This window comes from Cydia strobilella, chromosome 23, assembly GCF_947568885.1.
Source record: "Cydia strobilella chromosome 23, ilCydStro3.1, whole genome shotgun sequence".
NCBI lineage: Eukaryota > Metazoa > Arthropoda > Insecta > Lepidoptera > Tortricidae > Cydia > Cydia strobilella.
This window is the reverse complement of record NC_086063.1, coordinates 1840852-1862118: the sequence shown is the minus strand read 5'-3', so window position 1 is coordinate 1862118 and position 21267 is coordinate 1840852. Positions and strand designations below refer to the sequence as shown.

At 35.6% G+C, this 21267-nt stretch overlaps 2 protein-coding genes across 21 annotated transcripts in view; both read left to right on the top strand.

The window, feature by feature from the left end:
• LOC134751787 (spherulin-2A-like) overlaps positions 1 to 21267 on the top strand; it is a 500532-nt gene that overhangs the window by 454306 nt on the left and 24959 nt on the right. The gene's annotated exons all lie outside the window — the stretch shown is intronic.
• Positions 14924 to 21050, top strand: LOC134751756 (uncharacterized). Of its 20 annotated transcripts, none has more exons than XM_063687220.1 (5): positions 16045 to 16359; positions 16527 to 16622; positions 18262 to 18425; positions 20104 to 20174; positions 20613 to 21050. In XM_063687220.1, the coding sequence occupies exons 3-5, from the start codon at positions 18291 to 18293 to the stop codon at positions 20890 to 20892; spliced, it is 486 nt and encodes a 161-aa protein (XP_063543290.1). In that variant the 5' UTR covers positions 16045 to 16359; positions 16527 to 16622; positions 18262 to 18290; the 3' UTR covers positions 20893 to 21050. The 20 variants fall into 20 exon arrangements, 19 of the variants coding, with proteins under 19 accessions (XP_063543285.1, XP_063543273.1, XP_063543282.1 ...); XM_063687219.1 differs by having other exon boundaries at positions 18259 to 18425; XM_063687218.1 differs by having other exon boundaries at positions 16527 to 16646.

Sequence of the window (21267 nt, the reverse complement as noted above, 5' to 3'; positions counted from 1 at the left end):
CACAGAATCTCGATCTCGAAGACCCGCGCGAAATCGTTTTCATACAAACGTAGCCCTCATTTTCCTCTCTGGATATTTATATTATTAAATATATTTTGACACAATTTGTGCCACTACGTTTGATTTATTTCGAATTTTTAATTATTATAAGTTAGGACCAACTAAAAATTTGTATGAAATCTGTTCGCTCCTAATTTTTACCATAATAAAAAACCTAAATAAATCAAACGTAGGTGGCATAGCTATGGTTAATATACATCAAATTATGCTAAAATACTTTCTATAATGTCAATATCCAGAGAGGAAATTGGGGACTACATTTGTATGGAGAAACGGCCCTCCCCTTTTCTCTTAACTAAACCATAGAGTAACTTATACTAGAGCGGTACTGTCATAGTAAATTTTGTAACCCCAGTAAATTCACTGCCATCTGTCGACACACTTTAAAATTAAAAATGAAGATTTATAAAAATACAATAGAATGTATTTAAATATAGATAAATGATTTTTTTTATTTGCATTAATTATTTTTATGATTTTGACCCATGTTCTTTCACTGATATGCGTTAACATTGTTACATAACAAACGAAACCGTCAACGCCATCTATACGACTGTAGGCCAAAACTAGTAGCGCCCTCTGAACGAGAATCAAATTTTCTTGATTTTCGAGGCACGTTTTTTCCTTAGACTGTATCCATCTATTACGGAGTTATATCTATCTTTGACTAAACTGTGCATTAGAGCGGGTCGGGCTCCGTATGAAAATGCAAACACAAAGACGAAGGAATTGGTACTTTTCAACTTACTCCACCTGCGAGGTTGGGGTGACACTGAGAGATTCATAATAATGAATAAATGAATGAATGAAATGATTCATTTTCAGGCAACTATTGGCCTATACTCATAGACCTTAAAACTAGCATACATAATATTATGAAATATTTCTGCGTATATATTTATTTCTATGTATGTATTTATTTTGATATGTATTATATGTGTATTTCATTTCATTTCATTTATTTATTGCAGAACAATGTAACCAACATTAAGGTGTTATCATGTATTAGATTAGATTAGATTAGATGATTTATTTCATGAAAGACAATTTACATAATAAGTTTGCATTAATGTCAAAAATATAAGAATTTCTATCATGATCGTCAAAATAAAAATAAAAATAAAAATGAAAATAATAACAATACTAATGAAAATAAAATTATAGCTCCAATAAGGATTGTCAACACAATTACAATAAGAGTAAGTAGATAAATACTTACAAATCCAAAATATAAGTAAATTTACAATGTCAAAACTTACACTAAAACAATAAAAACACAACACACAAGAACAATAAAAGTAGAAACAATAAATAAAAAGTCAATTTAGAAATAGAAATAGAAATAGAAATAATTTTATTTGCAGAAAAAGGGTACAATAATTGTCTTAGGTTAAATGTACATTACATACAATCGTTTCACCTTCTTCAGCTGTTTAAACAGCATGCAAATTTACACATCGTTAATAATGAATTAAACCATGCAAATAAAAAACTATAAGGTACAGGAATTTTTCAAGCGTACATTATTTTAATTTAAATTTAAAGATAATACATTAGGCTAAAAATATAAAGAACGAACAACAGTACATTAAACATTATTTACAATTAGTGAAATCATCATTTTACTCTTTATAGGCAATATAATCACTAATGTTGTAGAAGCAGTGATCAAGAAGCCATTTCCTTAGAGTTGTGTTAAACTTATTGCCTTCAAGTGATTTTATTTGAACAGGTAAATTATTATAGATTTTTATACTCATGTTATAAGCATTTTTTCTGTATATATCTGTCATACATCGTGGCTGATGTAAGATATCTTTGTATTGTGTTCTTGGGTTAAGTGAACACATGTCTGTACGCTTTTGGAAATATTTTGGGTATTTCTTTGAAAAATTACAGATTTTCAGTATATACATACAAGCTAGAGGTAATATGTTCATCTGTTTAAAAAGTGGTTTGCAACTAGTCCGTATATGAGCATTTGCTATAGCACGCACGCATTTCTTTTGGAGTTTGAATACCCTTTCGACATCAACAGAGTTACCCCATAGAATAAGGCCGTAATTAAGTATGGATGAGACGTAGCCATGATAAGCAGTGAGAGCTGCTTCACAAGAAACAGAAAGTCGTAATTTTCGTAGTGCAAAAATGAAACGGTCAAGTTTTGAGCATACGGAGTTAATTTGTTCCTTCCAATTTAAAAATGAGTCGATATTTAAACCTAAGAATTTTATGTTACCTGTTTTAAGTAATGCAAAGTCGTTAATATTAATATTGAGTTGAGGAGGTATTGATCCATACGAGTGAAATTGCATATAGTGTGTTTTGCTGAGGTTAATCAAGAGATTATTATTTGTTATCCATCTATTTATGTCTGTTAAAGCATTATTAATATCTGATTCATAGGTATTTTGATCATGACCACTAACTATGATAGTTGTGTCATCAGCGAAAAGTATGGATTTAGGTTTGGTCGAAGCAGGAAGATCATTAATAAAAATTAAAAATAGAAGAGGGCCTAAATTACTGCCTTGAGGTACTCCAGAAACTGTCGTACGAAAAGGTGACCTGTAGACTATTTTATGAATTTGGTTTTCAGTTTCAACAAATTTACTGATTTGGGTACACTGCTTTCTATTGGTTAAGTAAGATTTAATCCAATCATTTGCCTGGCCCCTAATTCCATAAGCATCTAATTTATTGAGAAGCTTTGCATGATCGACTAAGTCAAAAGCTTTTGTCATGTCAAGGAAAATTGACATGACAGGAGACTTATTATTAATCTTTTCGGTCACGTATTTAATAAATTCAAAACACGCCAACTCTGTGTTTAATCTTTTACGAAATCCAAATTGGTCAGGGTGTAAAATATTATGCTTTGTTAAGAAGTTATCTAACCTATCGTAAAAAGCTTTTTCTATTATTTTTGATAATATTGGAACAATAGTTATCGGTCTATAATTATTTGGATCATCACGTTCTCCTTTTTTGAATATTGGTTTAATAATCGAAATTTTAAGTTGTTCTGGGAAAAAACCTTGACTGAAGGATAAATTTATTATATGGGCAAGTGGTCTGCTTAAAAACAATCCAGTTAATTTTACTATTTCAGTGGAAATATCATCTATCCCAGAAGTTTTACTATTACTTAACGACATGATAAGTTTGTGAATTTCTTTGCTATCTGTTGGCATTAAGAACATCGTATATGGACTATTTTCAATGTTTATTTTTGTATTATTGTTGTTTGTTACCTTATTAACATTACCTATTTCTATAAAATGGTTATTAAGGATATTACAGATATCTGGAGGATTATTATACATATTATCATCGATTTTTAAATGACTTATATTTGTTGTCTTATCTATATCTGATACCTGTGAGGATATGATATTCCAGGTTGCTTTGCATTTGTTCTTATTTGTAGATATATATTTATTATTGCAAATTTGTTGTGATTTTTGTATACATTTTCTTAATATCTCACCATAACTTTTAAGGGGTAATTTATTAGAGTTAGCGTTATCAGCATTATTTCTGCTTTGAAAAAGCATTTGTCGTTTTACTTGACAAGACTTGCGGATACCTTTAGATAACCACTTAACTCCTTTTAGTCCACTGTTAATTTTGACTCTAATGATGGGAAAACACAGATCATAAAAAAGTCTTAATAAATCATAGAGGATATTAAAAGCTTCCTGGGCGTTGTTCGAGTTTATAACGTCACAGAAGGAGAGAGCTCTCATACTATCATGAAACTTACGAATATTATCCTTGCTATAGTCTCGTTTAAGTTCAAACCAGGTCGAACACGTCTTGATTTTATTAATGTTTAAAGTTATTGATTGTGCTCGATCATGATCAGATAATTCAAGTTGGTGAGTGTCAGATTTAACATTGCGCATATTACTCGCAATTTGGTCAATGCAGGTGTTAATCCTAGTTGGTGTCTTAATATGCATTGTCATGTTAAAACTTCTTAATATACTTGTTAGTTCCTTCGTAACGGAGTTGTCTTTTAGAGTGTCTATATTCCAGTCACCACAAACAACAATTTTTTTCTTTTTGTATTTGAGGGTTAAAAACTGAAGCAAATTCTCAAGCTTGTGAAGAAAAACACCATAATGAGACTGAGTATTCTGTGGTATTCGGTAAATTGTTATTATTATTAAGTTAATGCTAGTAATTTCAATACCACAACATTCAAAATAGAAGTTTGAAGCTAATTGTGGTACAAGCTGTATGGACTTAACATCTAACGTCTTTCTAACTAATATAGCTGTGCCACCTCTACATTTTTCTCTACAGTGTGATGCTACTAATTTGAAGTTTTTTAGTTTTATGTTGTGTTCACAACCTTTTTTTACAAATGTTTCGCTTATACACAGAACATCAATATTTTGATAGTTATTTTGAAACTCATTAAGAGTAATTTCTAAAATTTCAAGTTTATTCAACAGTCCGCATATATTTTGATGTAAAATCATAACCTTATCTACATTTTTATTATTTTCTACGCAATTTTTACTTTGTTTTTGAGTTACAATGTTGTTACATGGAGTAGTGACGAAAAAACTTGTTAGTAGATGACATTTGATTACAATTTGTATTTGAGATGACTTCATTTTCAGTGTTTAGATCTGGAATATCAGTTGCATTTGGGGTGAGTTTAGTTTTGTTAGGAGCGACTTTTGCGATGTTTAAGTTCAAGAGATCTGAATATGTGTTTTGAGATTCGAGAGTACTGCGCTGAAGCAGTTGCAGCTGGTAAGAATCGATGTATAGAGTACAGGCTATTTGATGGAAGATTCTTGTTGTTAATTGCTTTAAGTTTAGGAGTGTGGTTTTGTTGAAGTTATTCATTGGCCTATAATAACATGTTAAAAGTTCACAATGGTTAAATTGTTTAACAATAGATTTAAGCATATTGTTCAACGGGCGTTCATTTAAGTGCTGATTATGCGGCACTTGGGATATGATAATGTTTGTATGATCTAAATGTTGCACTAAATAATACATATTTGCAAATAGTTTGCTTGGGTTAAAGTCATTGGTTCCGGTAATAATAATCAAGAAGTCATCCTTGCTCAGTGGTGATCCATTGTTTGGTAGTGAACGCAGTACATTACTTGTGTCAGCTCCAGGGTTCGAGTAGCACTTTATTTCAAAATATGATCCGTACATGTTAATTAACGATGATCCAAGGTTTTTACCTTGTTGGTCGGCTAATACAACAATTTTACGCTTTGCCAGACCATGCCTCATTCTGTTCTCAAAATCATCTTGAAATTGTTTGTTATATATTTTGGAATATATAGTTTTGTAAAGTGGTCGAGTAGATTGTGTATTTCTACCGCTATTATTGTCAATTGTGGATGCCTTCATCGTGCTGCTGCTGGTAGATTGTATTTTTATGGTGGGCTCCGATGTTTGTTTCTGTTCGATTTGTTCAACAGGTGGCGCAGAAGGAACAACTTTCAGGAGCTCTGAAGACAGTTGAGTTTTGTTCAGATTCATTTTTTCAACACTTCCTTCAGGAGACGAGATATCTAATGTGGTCCTTTTTACTTCTTTCTCCTTTCTATTAGTAATTTTATTTTTGTTTTTGTCACTTTTTGGACTGATGACAGGTGTAATATTTTTTAATTTTAATTCACATTCAGTAAGTCTCTTCGTTAATGAGTTGTTTTCAGATAATAAGTGTACAATTTCTGTATCAGCAGTATGTAGTTTTTCTTTGAGTTCACTTATCTCATTGGACATTTCTTGAAGCATATAACTTGAATTCAATCGTAGATCACGGTAGTTTCTGTTAACTACTGGTGTTTTCGAAGGTGAAGCGTCTTCGTATTCATCTTCTGATAATCCAGAGAAGGAATTTTCTGTCCGTACATTTATTTTGTATTTCTTTCTGATTGTAACATTTTCACGCGAGAAGTTTGGAGACGAAAAGATTACGTCCGAATTAGTCATACATATTTGACACGTGAATGTTTTATTGTCCTTTTCCATTAGATTAAATCTACTTATAGATACATGTGTACAATCCATATGGTAAGACTTTTTACAACTTACACATAGTAAGCGATATTTATCAGTAATAATCCTATCGCATTTCCTGCAGTTAGTTTCCATCTTGTAGTAATAATAATAATATTCTATACAACAATTACTTAATTCATAAACACTAGAAAAAAGCGCAGAAAGTTTCGGTCACTGTTTCACTTGACGGCGTTAGGGTTAATTTAATTTAATGACCGGCATTAAAAAGTTTTAAGCGACAACTTTAATTCAAATGTTCTGTCAAATCCACTTTATTTATGATGACAGGACACTGAAAGAGTAATAATACCGCACTTAGAAACAATCCAGTCAACTTTTTATGTCGTTATTTACAATATTCACAATATTTTGGCAAGAGGTCATTGACTTCATTGGAATGTAGAATCCTTTTGGCGGCAGTTATGCAATTTGAATTTTTAGGTATTTACACTAGTTTTAATTATGAATTCTTGTTTATTAATGTTTGTAAACAGTTTTCTTTAAACACTGTAGAGAGATAGGCAGAATAATATTGAAGTTATAACGTAAAATGTCACTGATGCATAGTATGGATGGAGTACGGAGTACAGGAACACTTATTTTTACTCACAGCGTCATTATATCACTATAGTTCTTTGAGATAACATTTATTGTAGTGATTTTATACTAAAGTCAATTTTATGAAACACTTATATGTCTTTTATATACAATATTTACAAAATTTTGGCAAAAGGTCATTGACTTTATTGGAATGTAGCGTCCTTTTTGCGGCAGTTATGCAATTTGAATCTTTTAGGTATTTACACTAGTTGTACTCATGAATTCTTGTTTATTTAAGTTTATAAACACTTTTTTTAATAACAGCAGGGAGATATGTAGAATAATATTGAAGTTATCACTTAATAAGTCACTGATGCAAAGTATTGAGTACGGGAACACTTATTTTATCTCACTGTATTTTAATATCACTACGGATCTTTGAGATAACGTTTATTGTTGTGAGTTATACTTAAGTCTATTAAAAAAAAAACACTTTTTGACACTTATAATACACTTTTACTATTTTAAACATCAAATATCGCGCAGTTGACTGATATCGTGACCATGTATAAGCAAATTGCCGGTATATCGTATGCCTATAGTATCATTTATCCCAAATGGGAACAGTGGTTACAGTGTCATATTAATGGAGTAGAATTAAGTGCATGCATGGTTACCCTGTCACAGCATAGCAACACAATTCTAAAAACTAATTAGGTACTAAAATAAAATACATAGTTAAACATTCAGGTAAAAGCTAGGAATTAATTACAATTAAAATAAAGGAACAATACAATAATAAACATTTCAAATATAGTAGTTATAGTCATAAATCCAGATTCAAGTAAAAAATATTATAATATAGGTTTTAATTAATTACTTGTGTAATAATTGAACCATAATTTCACTAATCTGTACATACGAGTAGTGTTCTTTTGTCTGTCATATTTAATTGTCTACTCTTAATTGCTCAATGATTGACTGGTAGAGATCCCTTACAGGGATAAGTTCGCCTTTGTACATTGTATACTTTCTGTTTAATTGTATCTTAACCTGTTTAATGTGCAATAAAGTGTTTACATACATACATATCTTAAAAACTAAGAATACACATTATGATTGCGATGCATTTGCAACCGAGGGAGCAGGCCGCGGAACCGCCGGATTCCGGCGGCCGGAACTTGACACCCTTCAGCCAAAACTTCTCCTTGGTGAAGATTAAGAAATGATACCCTCTTTTTTATGATGTAGGAGGTAAACGAGCAGATGAAAGCAGATAATATGGCAAAAGAACTTGTTGGTATATTCTCCCAGATATATTAAATAGATTACCTAAGGAATTAGTACAAATAGTAGAAAATAGAAAACCATCGCAAATCAATAAAATTCTTAAAGAATACTTCACAAAGGATCAAGGAAATATACTGGCAAAAACTTAAAAAATAACCATTAGTTGAATTTATGTAGTTGTAATTATATTTTAAATTACTCAAAATTAACAACAAAATGCGAGTTTAGTGACCGCGCACAAAATGTATACTAGATTTAAGCACTTTTTCTGCCTGAAATAAATAGATTTAAATTTAAATTTTATTTTTAATCGCTCGATGGAAGATATTTACGGCTTGATTCGAACTTTAAGATACCTACGTCAAATTATTACGCCTAGATACTATATCTCTTATGGCAGAATTGTTGTAAACTAAAAGCTATAAGTAAATATGAAATGATGATTCTTACAAAGTTCCAAGTAGGTAACGAGTATGTAAGAACAAAGAAAAACAAGTCCCGTGTCGAAGTTGGTAACGAAATTTAATTATGAAAAGGGCCAATAATTTCTAAACCCACACCATTGAACTATTATTACTATACACGGTGAGGAAAGGGAAAAACTTAAACAGCGTATTCCTGACTATATTTAAAGTCAAAAATGTCATATAATGTTTGCTGGATTCGGCTTTATTTTTGCAAAATATCCATTTTTGTGTATCACCAGTATAAATATGGATGGTATAGAAAGGATGTCAATCTCTTATGGCAGAATTGTTGCAAAAGTGACCGCTTTCAGCTTTAAATAATAGTTCCTAATCTCTCCGGTGGCGCTAGTTAGGCTCTGGGACATGAGTATAACATGAACCATATAAGGCAACAAATAACCCGACCAAATTACGTAGGTTGTTTTTGGTAGTATTTCGGTGTATGGTGGCGCCGCCTAATTACTGTTTTTTGATGGACACTTTTCATACATAGAGATTTGGCTCCTTTATACAGTCTCCATGCTAGATACGATATGGATTAGATATGTCAGTGTCAAAAGTGACGTTTTGGTTTAAAGAAACGTAATACTTGACGTATCGTCAAATCGGGCCGTCAAAGTTATATTATACCTTAAATTTACCTTTAAGCGCATGCCGCGTAAGCATTTATCTGCGAAATATAAATAATGTTTCAGAGTTGGTACATGTATAATGTATGTATATATGTAGATATTTATGTAAGTATATCATATAAAGTATATGTTTAAGTTTATGAATTCATAGTATATTAATTAGTATTTACTTTGTAAATACTTATTTTGTAAATAGTAGGTAGCGATTATCGTTTTAATTTTTCGAGTATTAATCCTGCACCTAACAACCATCTCTTTTTAGCCCAGTGGTTGACTGCTAGAGAATGCCTTATGGCATTAAGTCCGCCATTTGTACTTATAATTTTATGTGCAATAAAGTTTAAATAAATAAATAAATATTTTTCCGCTGGCCCAGTGCATCACTATCTTTTTCAGAATAAGGATGAGAAGCGAACTCCTGAATTGAAACTTCATATTTGCGTTTATAACAATTTGCTCACTTCTATCTTCCGTTTAAATTTAAAACGCAAAGTTTAACCTTTATGAAGTTATTTGCTTTTTTTATGATTGTAGCTAGCTTTACAAACTTTAAGTATGCGAGTAAATTTAATTCTATGCTAAAGGGATATTTTTATGTTTTCCTTTAATTGTGTTGTTGGCAGAAATATGACTGCTTTCAACGTAAAGGCCTTTTCAAAGTTGCGGACAACATACCTAAGTAAAACTTGCTCAACTTTGTAAACATTGCCTGGATTGGATAAAATGTTATTCCCTACCAAACTAATGTCTTTATCTAGTTCCTGATAATAGTCTTATTTCTCCTACATTAAGCCTTGGTAATCTAATGAAGAACTAATGTTAAAAAAACTGAAAAATTAGATTTTGAAGTGGCTTTGAAAATAAGTTCAGTTGCGTTTTTGAAATTGAAATTCTCGCTCACGTCTTCAGCTTTTGCTGCCGCCATTACGTCCGTTCACGGTGTCACCCGTCTCAATTCCTCTATATATTTCTTCTCGTTTAAAAAAAAATCAAAATTTTGATACAACTTTTTATCACTGACCGTACATTTCTTTCAACAGGCAACTAATACTCAGCGAGATAATTCTAGCAAAATCAATCACAAATCCAATTCACACCACACTAAATAGGCCACCAAACGAAGAAAATACATGGGAAATAATTCGTGTATAAGCAAATTTTGGCATAGTTGTAGGGAATGGAGTATTAAACAAACTACTAAAAGTACCCGTCGGTGGTGGTGAAGCTAAAGGGTAGGGGGGAGGGGGTTTAAAGGTCCCTTTCCTAGTTTTCCGTAAATAATGCTTAAACGGTGGCCCGTAGCAAGTAATGTTCTATTACATAAGTAATCTACATAAAAATATTTACACCATCCCTTACACCATATAATTTAAATGGATACATATACATTTAAATTATAACTCTTAAGGGAGTTGCCTGTTTTTACCACCTTAATGCTCTCTGCGATCGATTTACTTACCTCCACCATGCACTTCGCACGGTGCCAATAGAAAACTGAAGTCACGCCTTGGACCAGTCGGACCCGACCGATTTAGCGTGAGTCATTCTTTAGTTTCTGGTCGCTGTGACATAGTTTGTTTATAATAATATAATTCCTCAACACTAACATAATCTATTTCACCAACTGAACACATTCTAGAGTTAGAAGCTACCTAACATTCTAGAAGCTGGCGCGACAAGCAAACTGAAACCAATCATAAAGTACAATAATAGCCTCAATAGAATGGACGGACTTATTTTAACAAACTGCTTTGTTATCTGCTTGGCGGCGGTACAAGTGACAAGACATAGCGATACAAGCAATAATAAAATCATCCTAACTAAAGAAACATAATTTTAAAACCTTAAAAACATATATAAGTCAATCAAATTAGATGTTTTTCGAAGAATACATTGCCAGTCTGCCTGTGACCACGAACGTAACGTCACGTTCGAAACGTCAGGCCATGAATAAACGTAAGTTTGTACGCGATTAAGTCCCGTGTTAGTTATAAAATTATGAATACATTCCGAGCAAGCTGGAAATCGTTTTAATACCTCCATTTGGTCCGAAATGCGTTTAATCCGATTCTGATCCAGCCTAGGAGGTGTGTATACATTTTAGAAGCCTTAGGAAATATTTTTTTGCTAGCTAGCTTGCTAGGAATTAATTCCTCAAAACGCTGTTTTTGGATCTAATTTGATTGGCTTCATACACGGCGAAATTTAATCGGTGATCAGGACTTGAATATTGAAGGGAAGTAGGTGTAATTCAAGTGCCATCTATCGCTTTGGCTGGGAATTTAACAATTCTTCTTCTTCTTTTAAAATTATGGCTTCAGCCCAGTGGGACTATTTCGCCAGTATCAAGGTATTAAGAGGTTTAAAAACGACAAAAATTGTACGGTTGTACAAGACAGTGTACGGTGATTTGTTAGCTCTTGTAAATCGATAGCTAGACTTTACAAGAAGCACGTGGACTACCGGCCGTTGACTCCAAGATGGTGGTTAAACGCGCTTCAAAATTAATTCTCCATTCACTGCACACTACCACATTAGTTTACTGTATAATAAGCTATCGATATTACACTTTAAACAATATTAATGAGCAAAAAACAAAGTAATTAATCACGATGTTAACTATCAAGATGGCGCTCGAACCGGAAGTCCCATTTAACAATTTGGCAATGACAAATTGACAGCATATTGGTCATAAGTCTTTAGTTTTCATGGCTGCTATTTTGTCAAAAAGGTTTTAAACTCTTTTTAGGTCAGCTGTTGAAGACGTACCTAAAATGTACAGATTTGTGCAGGTGTTAAATAACACTGGCACTGCGTGTGCTGTCAAAATATCTGCAGACTTTTCTTGGTCTAACTCTAATTGCTTTCCATCGTATTTTCTCGAAAACGTTCGTATTTGTCATGCTACTTTAGTCAACGTCAGTACAGTACTTTTTGTACCTAGACTGACTGAAATAGCAAGGCTTCGTACGTTTCCGTGAAAATACGATGGAATATAATTATGCACTCCATTTTTTTTTGTATAATGCTGTGCCTTGCACCACTCCCTCTAGAACTTTCTCGTTCTACACTACAGCTATTGTATCCATTCGATCCTGTTTCCACATCTGAATGAAAAACTTTCCTCCATTCAGATGCCTTTGCTACCTAATTATATTGAAACCTTTGAGGATAACTAGGAAGGCTGGGTAAAAGAGTTTTTATAATGAGCTAGTTCTTCAGATTTGCAATTGCAACTATAGTGAATCTTAAATTTAATTACCGAGACATAATAATTGCATAACTTAGTTATGATATTCCGCACAGATATAGTATCGCTATACAGCGCTGCGATGCAATACGGCCAGACTTCAGGGCACCTTGCACGTTGACGGTGATTTAGGTCAAATCTTTTCACCTATAGGTTAAGTTTTATTGTGTTTTTTTTTAGTTATTGCATTAGATAAATAAATAAATGGAAAAATATAGTTTTGATAATGACCTGCCTATAGTTAAGTTGGTACCTACTACCTATAAGTATATGTACATAGTACCCGGAAAAGTCTGTTTGTCTGATGAACATCTATAATTTATCTGAGATAATTTACCACTGATTCATAGGTATTTTCTAAGGGTTTATTTCGTCTTGTGTATGTTATGTACTTAATATATACGACCATCGTTTAACTGTCTGAAACAGAAGATGAAAAAGAGTGTATTGTGGAATATTCATTTTATTGTTTTAGTTTGAAATTTCTACTGTTTCTACTTCTTTCTCCAGGGTGTTTTTGTCATGGCCAAACCTTGAATTCTCCAGGATTCCATCATCACATTCTGACTTGATGATATCAAGAGCAGTACGCCCTTTATAATGAATTTATATGTATAATACGTGTACCTTTGCTGTAATATACAAGTATTTATATTTCATATTTACTATTGACAAATGTTTATTTATTTATTATTACCTGACACACAAGTCGCGCAGTATGCCGTTCCGCACACCTCCTCTCCTTCTGGCTCCACAGAAAACCAGCGCCGTTGACAACGCTTAGTCGTGCCAACTGCATTGCTGAGTGGAGACCATTTCAGCCTCACATCCTTATCTGGTAGTTTTGTATTTTTCACCTTTGTTTTTTTCTTTCTTGTTGTTGTTAATGTATCTTTGTAATGTAATAATGATGTGTTGCCTGAATAAATATTATTCTATTCTATTCTATTCTATTCTAAACTATTCTTTAAAAATAAAGTTTTCCTATTCCTATCGGTTTGTATAAGATAACTATTACTTATTAAAGAAATAAGTCTTGGTAGCTCAAATGGAGCAATGTACTAGCGATCTAGTGGTCGTGGGTTCAATTCCCACCCAAGACCACCCTAAGACAGTGAATTTATCCTTCGCAGACATTTCTGCTTGATACAAAATTAATAAAAAAATAAATGTCTTGACGAATTTAGAACCTCGTTTTTGAAGTCAATTTATGTCCTAAACAAAATATACAACCCAAGTAAGTACATACACAATACATCAGCAGCGTTCGTTTTGTAATCTCTAATTCGCATTTCAGTCATATTTATGACTCCCAAATCACCCATCGAGTGGCAGATTAGATATTTATGCGTCCCAGGGCTTCGGGCGATGGGCCTAAACAGATGGATCAAACAGTTATAAGTATTTCGATGTGTAAGGTCTTGTATTTTAGGAAGAGGCGAGGCACACTGGTTATATGGATATAATAATTCCAAATTTAAGAAGCGGTAAGAGCGTGCGACTTGCAATCCGGAGGTAGCGAGTTCAAACCCCAGCTATCTTCAATCAGTTTTTTGGAACTTATGTAGGTACCTATGATAATATAATTTGGTGAAGGAAAACATTGAGAGGAAAACGGACTAATCTCAATGGGACCTAGTTTCCCCTCGGAGTTGGGAGGTCAGATGGCAGTCGCTTTCGTAAATACTATAGTGCCTACGCCAATTCTTGGGATCAGTTGCCAAGTGGACCTCAGACCTCCGTAAAATGCAAGAAGAATAATTCCAAATCTAGAATGACACGGACGGTTTTATATACATAATGTAATGTTATAGTATGCGATACCTCTTTTTACGGTGCAATTCTTATAGGTCCTATGTTTTTATGTCAAACGGAAAATAAATAACTACATTGCACGAATTTAGTCCTTATTTTGATTGAAAGGTTAAAAATAAAAAAAATAAAAATAAAAATAAAAAGCCCATTTATTCCATAACCAGATTAAAACTAAACTAAGTTAACATATTAATTAAAACTATTTAGGTAAAAAAATTTTTAAATCTATTTTTTTAGAAATAAAACTATGAAAACGGATTATATCGCGTATATTGAATTTATAATACATCCCGACGTTTCGAACTCTTTACAGCGTTCGTGGTCAACGGGTGACCACGGGTGACTATTTTTTTAGAGTTTAATTTTGTATTCTTAAACTACTATTTGTATCTATATCTATAACTATGTATATATATATATATAATTTGGTTAGGACCCCTCACGGGTAAAGGCCTCCTCCAGCTCTTGCCATCTTTTCCTGTCTTGCGCAGTATTGGGCCAATCATTATCCATGTCACGGAGTTGGACATTGAAAGGTTACTGTCACTTTAATCAATTCAAACCCTTCATTACTACAATCGTCTTCTTCATTTGCCATGCCCTAACGAACTTCGGCGACCACCTTTGACATCTCTCCTCTTAGCCATTCTACAATAAAACCCGAAAATTATTTACGAGGGTGTTAAGACCTATCTTAACAAGTAGCAGATAAGTAGGTATTAGCATACCTAAGTACCTACTTACCTAATCTAGACAGATTAAGTCTCTCAATCGTCCTATGATATGTAAAGGTGACATCTACCGAAACTATTGTGTACTAGTTTAAGTGCTCAATAAGCTGTTAGCTATGTCAATGTATGTAATAGTTCCTAACCAATCCGTAGTGTCATAGTGTGGCGCTGTACTTTACTATATAAGCTTCTACATGTATGTAGATAAGCCCACTTTTTCTAACCAGCCTTCTGTAAAACATTAAATTAAGATATCAGATTCTCTGCTTTCATTTGGTCGCCATTACCTCCAACGCTGAACATAATGGTGACCCCTAGTTTAAATCGCGGTTAATCTCAGTACTTTAAAGCGAATCGCTAGTAAATTTAGTAAAATTTGCGAGCCGGTACGTCGAGGAATCGCCGCGTATCCTGATTTAGGCCGGGAGAGCAACGTTACCACGTAGGCAGCAACCGCGTGGGGCTCCGCCGACCTGAAGAAGCTGAAGAGGTGACTAGGAGGCGACCACACCACTCGATCGAGCGGCCTGAGCCAACGCGACAGGCGCCGACCGAGCCACCAAAGCGGGACCACGTGCGTGGCACCGCAGCCGCAGCAGGGAACGGCTACCGCAAGTACCAAAGGGACCACGTGGGTGGTACCACACCAGAGGCAGAAGGAGCGCCCAAGCGAGGGCAATCACCAAGCTACGCCACGCGCACGAGCATCAATCGAGAAGGCAAGTGAGCTGGCATTTCCTAACCTATCTACCAAATCTCCCTACCAAATTTAATTGTAATCGATTTATTTCCTACAAATTGTAAATTGTAATCGTTCTTAATCATGTTAGAAACTTCCAAAAACACTCTAGAAGAGTTAGAAATTAGGCAGTTAAAAAATAGACGAGGTGTCTGTAAGCGAAAATTAACTGTATTTAATAAATTTATAGAAAGAATCGACTCAAGTGCATTGACGGCCGAAATAATTGTAGACATAAGCTTAAGACTAGAACAATTACCAAAGTTATACAATGATTTCTCTGAGATACAGGACCGGATCGAGACACTGTGCAGCGACGAAGGGGACATCGAAGCCCACGAGGCCGAGCGTATGTCATTTGAGGACACATTTTACCGACTTAGCGCTAAGGGCAAGCTGCTGGCGAAGGTAGATACCGATTCAACACCAAATGACCATAGTCCGCAAGCCCCGCCGCAGCAACCCCTCGGTGAGTCGATAAAATATCCCGAAATTAGCCTCCCTAGCTTCGACGGAGACCTAACACAGTGGCTGCAATTTCGAGACACATTTGATGCCCTAGTCAACCAAGCTAGCTTAGCACCGATCGTAAAATATAAGTACCTACGCAGTTGTTTACAAGACGGCGCACTTGAGGTAATTAGTTCGCTCGATTTCTCCGAGGACGCGTACATGCTCGCGTGGCAGATGCTTTGTGAACGTTATAATAATCCTAAACGTTTAGTCACCAACCACATGCGAGCCTTGTTCGACGTGGAACCGGTACCGTCAACTCCTTCGGGTCTAAGAGGTCTGTGCGATAATATTTCCAAACATTTGAGATCTTTGCGCTCATTAAATGTACCTACCGAAAATTGGGATCTCGCAATTATTCACATGTTAGTTAAAAAGTTAGACAGTCGATTGCAATCAAAGTGGGAAAACAGTGTTGATTTGAGAAAATTGCCTTCGTTGCAGGATTTCAAAACCTTCCTAAAGAACCGAGCTGACCGGCTGGAAGCGACCAGCCCAGCAGTACCATCGGACGCACCCAGCACTTCCAAGAAGGCCATGGTAACCACGTCCGAACCTATCAAGGTAACCTCCAAACAGTTTAAATGTAACCAGTGTCCGTATTGTTCGAGTACGCATTATATTAATCAGTGTCCAAAGTTTAGTGCATTAAACGTTATCGCGCGCATCCGAGCCGTGAATAAATTACGATTATGCTTTAATTGTTTGTCCGGAACGCATGTCTTAACAAACTGCAGGGCCAGTACATGTCGAGTATGTAAGGGCAAGCATCATACGTTACTACACAAACCAAATACCAACACTCATGTAGGTAGTAACCCCGTACCAACGCGATTACCAATATCAACGTTAATCGACGAACAACCGAGTTCTAGTCAAATCGAGACTACCTTGTCGAATAACACTTTAATCGAAAAACAAATAAACAATGCGCGAAATAGGTCAGTTTTCCTTACAACAGCCCAAGTGCTCGTTAGGGATAAGCATAACAATGTGCATAAAATGAAGGCATTTTTAGACAATGGCTCGCAAGAAAATTTCATTACCGAAAACGCGGCCAAAAAGTTACAATTAAACAAGGAACAACTTGCCTTAAATGTCATAGGTTTCAATGAAAAAGTGTCTAGCCTTTTAGAATCGTGTGACGTAACATTGCATTCCTTAGACGGAACCTTTACAACGAATTTGTCCTGTTTTATTACGCCTATAATTTGTACTACCAACATTTTAATACCAAACGTGCAACGTTGGCACATTCCGTCGCGTTATAAATTAGCTGATGACGAGTTTAACTTAGCTCAAGATGTAGATTTGCTTATCGGTGGGGAGATATTCTTTGATTTACTTCTTACCGGTAAATACAAGCTCGGGCCCGGATTACCGGTTCTGAGACGCTCGCGATTAGGATGGATAGTCACGGGTTCCGTACAAAAAAAAACCGAGTCTGCCATTCAATGTAAAGTTACAGTAGAAACTCAATTAAAAAAGTTTTGGGAAATAGAGGAGGGTTCCGCACCAAATTTACCCTATGATGAAAAACAATGTGAGGATATATTTCTGAAAACTCACACTCACAACTCTGAGGGTAATTTCGAAATAGAACTTCCATTAAAGCAGCCACCTACCAAGTTAGGTCAATCTAGGCACATAGCATATCGGAGGTTCAAAACATTAGAATCCAAGTTCGAGCGGAACCCCGAATTTAAAGATAAATATGTGAATTTCATGCGCGAGTTCGAACAAGCTGGCCATATGATTCAATTACAAGATAATTATGATGGCCCATGTAATTTTCTACCCCACCAAGCTGTTTTCCGCGACTCCCCCTCAACCCCTATTCGAATTGTTTTCGACTGCTCATGCAGAACTGATAACGGCATTTCTTTGAATGATATCCAATACAAAGGCTCAATAATACAGGACGAACTCATAAATATACTTCTACGATTCCGAAAATACCAATATGTTATTAACGCTGACATACAAAAAATGTACAGATGTATTTATGTTAAACCAAATCAACAATACCTACAATGCATATTTTGGCGGGAAAATACTCACCAAAGACTCCAAATTTATATGCTGACCACATTAAGTTTCGGCTTAAAGTCAGCACCACATATTGCAACCAGATGTTTGTTACAATTGTCAAACGAAAACCAACACACATTTCCAGCAGCTGCAGAGGCCATAGCGAACCAGTTCTACATGGACGATTTTATCGCCGGCGGCGACGACGAGAATCAGGTAGCTGAAACTGCATCACAGGTGAACGAGATCCTGCGGGGAGCCAACTTCACGCTGCGGAAATGGAAGTCCAATTCCGAAGTCATCATAAAACGGGTGAGCGAAACAGACACACACCAAAACACACACACAACCGAATTTGGAGATAAAACACATAAGGTCCTGGGTTTAGCGTGGTCTAGTGACTCAGATGAGCTTATGTATACCATTAAAGAAAACCAAATTTCACACCCAATCACCAAAAGAAAGGTACTAGGGGTAATTTCGTCCATTTTCGACCCCCTAGGCTTGACGGGACCAGTAATTGTAGTAGCCAAAATATTTATTCAAAAATTATTTAAGGCTCAATTAGATTGGGATACCGAATTAACACAAGACTTGATCCAAGAATGGAACACATTCTATCGAGACTTGTTTTTATTAAACCAATTGAAAATTTCGAGATGTACAGTCATACCCAATTATGTAACGATACAAATTCATGGGTTCTGTGACAGTAGTATTAAAGCCTATGGCGCTGCCATCTATATACGATCAAGCGATAGAGTAGGAAACGTACAAGTTCACCTACTTTACTCAAAATCAAAAATAAGTCCAATACAACCCCAAACTATTCCAAATTTGGAACTTTGTTCCAGTTTACTGCTCGCGACACATGTCGACAAAATAAAACGAGCATTAAAATGTGACGTTTCCGGAATCAACCTGTGGTCAGATTCAAAAATAACATTATGTTGGATAAAAAATAGTAACCCTAAATTAACTTGTTTTGTTAGTAACAGAGTCACAAAAGTATTATCACTTACAAACAAGCACGAGTGGTCATGGGTCCGCTCGGAGGATAACCCCGCCGACCTTTTGTCCCGAGGGGTAGCACCAGGCAAGCTGGAAACCAACCAGTTATGGTGGTCTGGGCCGGCGTGGTTGACCCAAAGTCCGGACACATGGCCGACCCACGATTCTGAGTCACTAAATCATGCACCCGAGGCCGAGAGCGACGTAAACATAACTCTCACCTTGGCTATTAGCACAGAATCTAACGACACGATACAATATCTTTTCCACAGGTGGTCAAGCGATAAAACACTTATTCATGTATTAGCATACATACTTCGATTTATATATAATACAAAAAATAAAACTCGAACAATTAATCCAAATAATAAATTATCAGGACCATTGTCCGTAGAAGAATTAAAAAAATCGGATCACGCATTAATTAGACATGCACAAATGGAATCATTCCCACACGAATATAAATTATTGCAAAACAATAAACCGGTTCTTAACAAATCAAAAATATTATCTTTACACCCATTCATGAAGGACGGACTCGTTCGCGTAGGCGGACGAATCGGTCTTTCGCATTATGCATATGAAAAAAAACATCCTTTAATATTAAGTCACGAGCACGCGCTTACCAAACTACTGATGGCAAACGCACATATACGTACTCTGCACGCTGGCCCTCAGTTATTACTTTCAACTATTCGCGAGCGCATCTGGCCAACAAAAGGTAGGATGTTAGCCTCGAAAATTGTAAATAAATGCGTTCCGTGTTTTAGAGCAAATCCAAAGACTACTAACCCTATAATGGGAAACTTACCCCCCTCAAGGGTAAATCCTTCCCCCCCCTTTGCTATCACGGGTATCGATTATGGAGGACCTTATAACATTAGAGATAGGACAGGGCGTGGTTACAAGGTCTCTAAGTGCTATATAGCAGTGTTTATTTGTTTTGCAACAAAGGCAATTCATCTCGAATTAATTACAGGGCTCGAGTCAGCCAATTTCCTGGCGGCGCTGCGACGATTCATCGCCAGGAGAGGTAAACCGAAGGAGTTGGTGAGTGACAATTCAACAACCTTTCATGGGGCTAGTAACGAGCTAAAAGATTTACAAAAATACCTACAGGACAGCTCGAGCGAGCTAGTATCTCATTGCGCAGACGAGGGCATAAAATGGAGTTTTATTCCTGTCTATACACCTCATATGGGGTCCCTATGGGAATCTAGTATAAAACTTACCAAATATCATTTAAAAAGAGTGTTAGGGTTATCTTTGTTAACTTACGAACAATTTGTATCAATCCTATATCAGGTAGAATCTATGGTAAATTCTAGGCCACTATGTCCCTTACCTAGTTCAAATCCTGACTATCCTGTCCTTACGCCAGCTCACTTTTTAATTGGAAAAGCACCAAATTCACTTCCGGACGAAGATTATAACCATGTACCAAAGAACCGATTAACTCACTATCAACTTTTGCAACAAATCACGCAGGACTTCTGGCGGCGCTGGTCACGTGACTACATCGGAACGCTGCAGGAACGCACGAAGTGGAGGAGCGCGCGCGGCCCAAGCCTCGCAGTCGACACCGTCGTCCTGGTACGAGACGAGCGTCTGCCGCCCTGCCGGTGGAGGCTGGGCAAGATCGTCGCGACGCAGCCGGGCCGGGATGGCGTCACCAGGGTGGCCGTCATCCGAACCGCCAGAGGGGACATCCAACGCGCGTTCAATAACATTTGTCCATTACCTACTTCGGGTGAAGTCATATAAGTAGTAAATACCTACCAACAGTACCAACCTAATGTAAAGTTCAAATAATTATAACTAAGTGTCAAATAAGTATAATTAAGTACCTAAATTACCTTACTTACCTAGTACCTATGTACATAATTAGAATACCTACTCCCTATTTAAAATAAAAATCATTTCCTATTGTTGTTTCATTTATAAGAATGGGCACAGATCTAATTAAAATTTAAGTAATTACCTAACTATAACTCGTAACAAAGAACTCTGCCCATCCTTACTGATAGGTAAAATGTATAAAGCCTATTCTTTGAAATACCTAATGTTACTCATAAAACATTAACTATTTCAAGGGGTGGCAAAATGTTAAGACCTATCTTAACAAGTAGCAGATAAGTAGGTA

Bases quoted from the DNA above. Each gene is read 5' to 3' on its own strand.
- LOC134751756 (XM_063687202.1), top strand. From the start codon at position 16,242: ATGCTCGCGTGGCAGATGCTTTGTGAACGTTATAATAATCCTAAACGT. The intron at 18,426-20,103 runs GTGAGCGAAACA...AATTAATTACAG, and splicing joins CCGAAGTCATCATAAAACGG to GGCTCGAGTCAGCCAATTTC. The intron at 20,175-20,612 runs GTGAGTGACAAT...CAAATCACGCAG, and splicing joins GAGGTAAACCGAAGGAGTTG to GACTTCTGGCGGCGCTGGTC.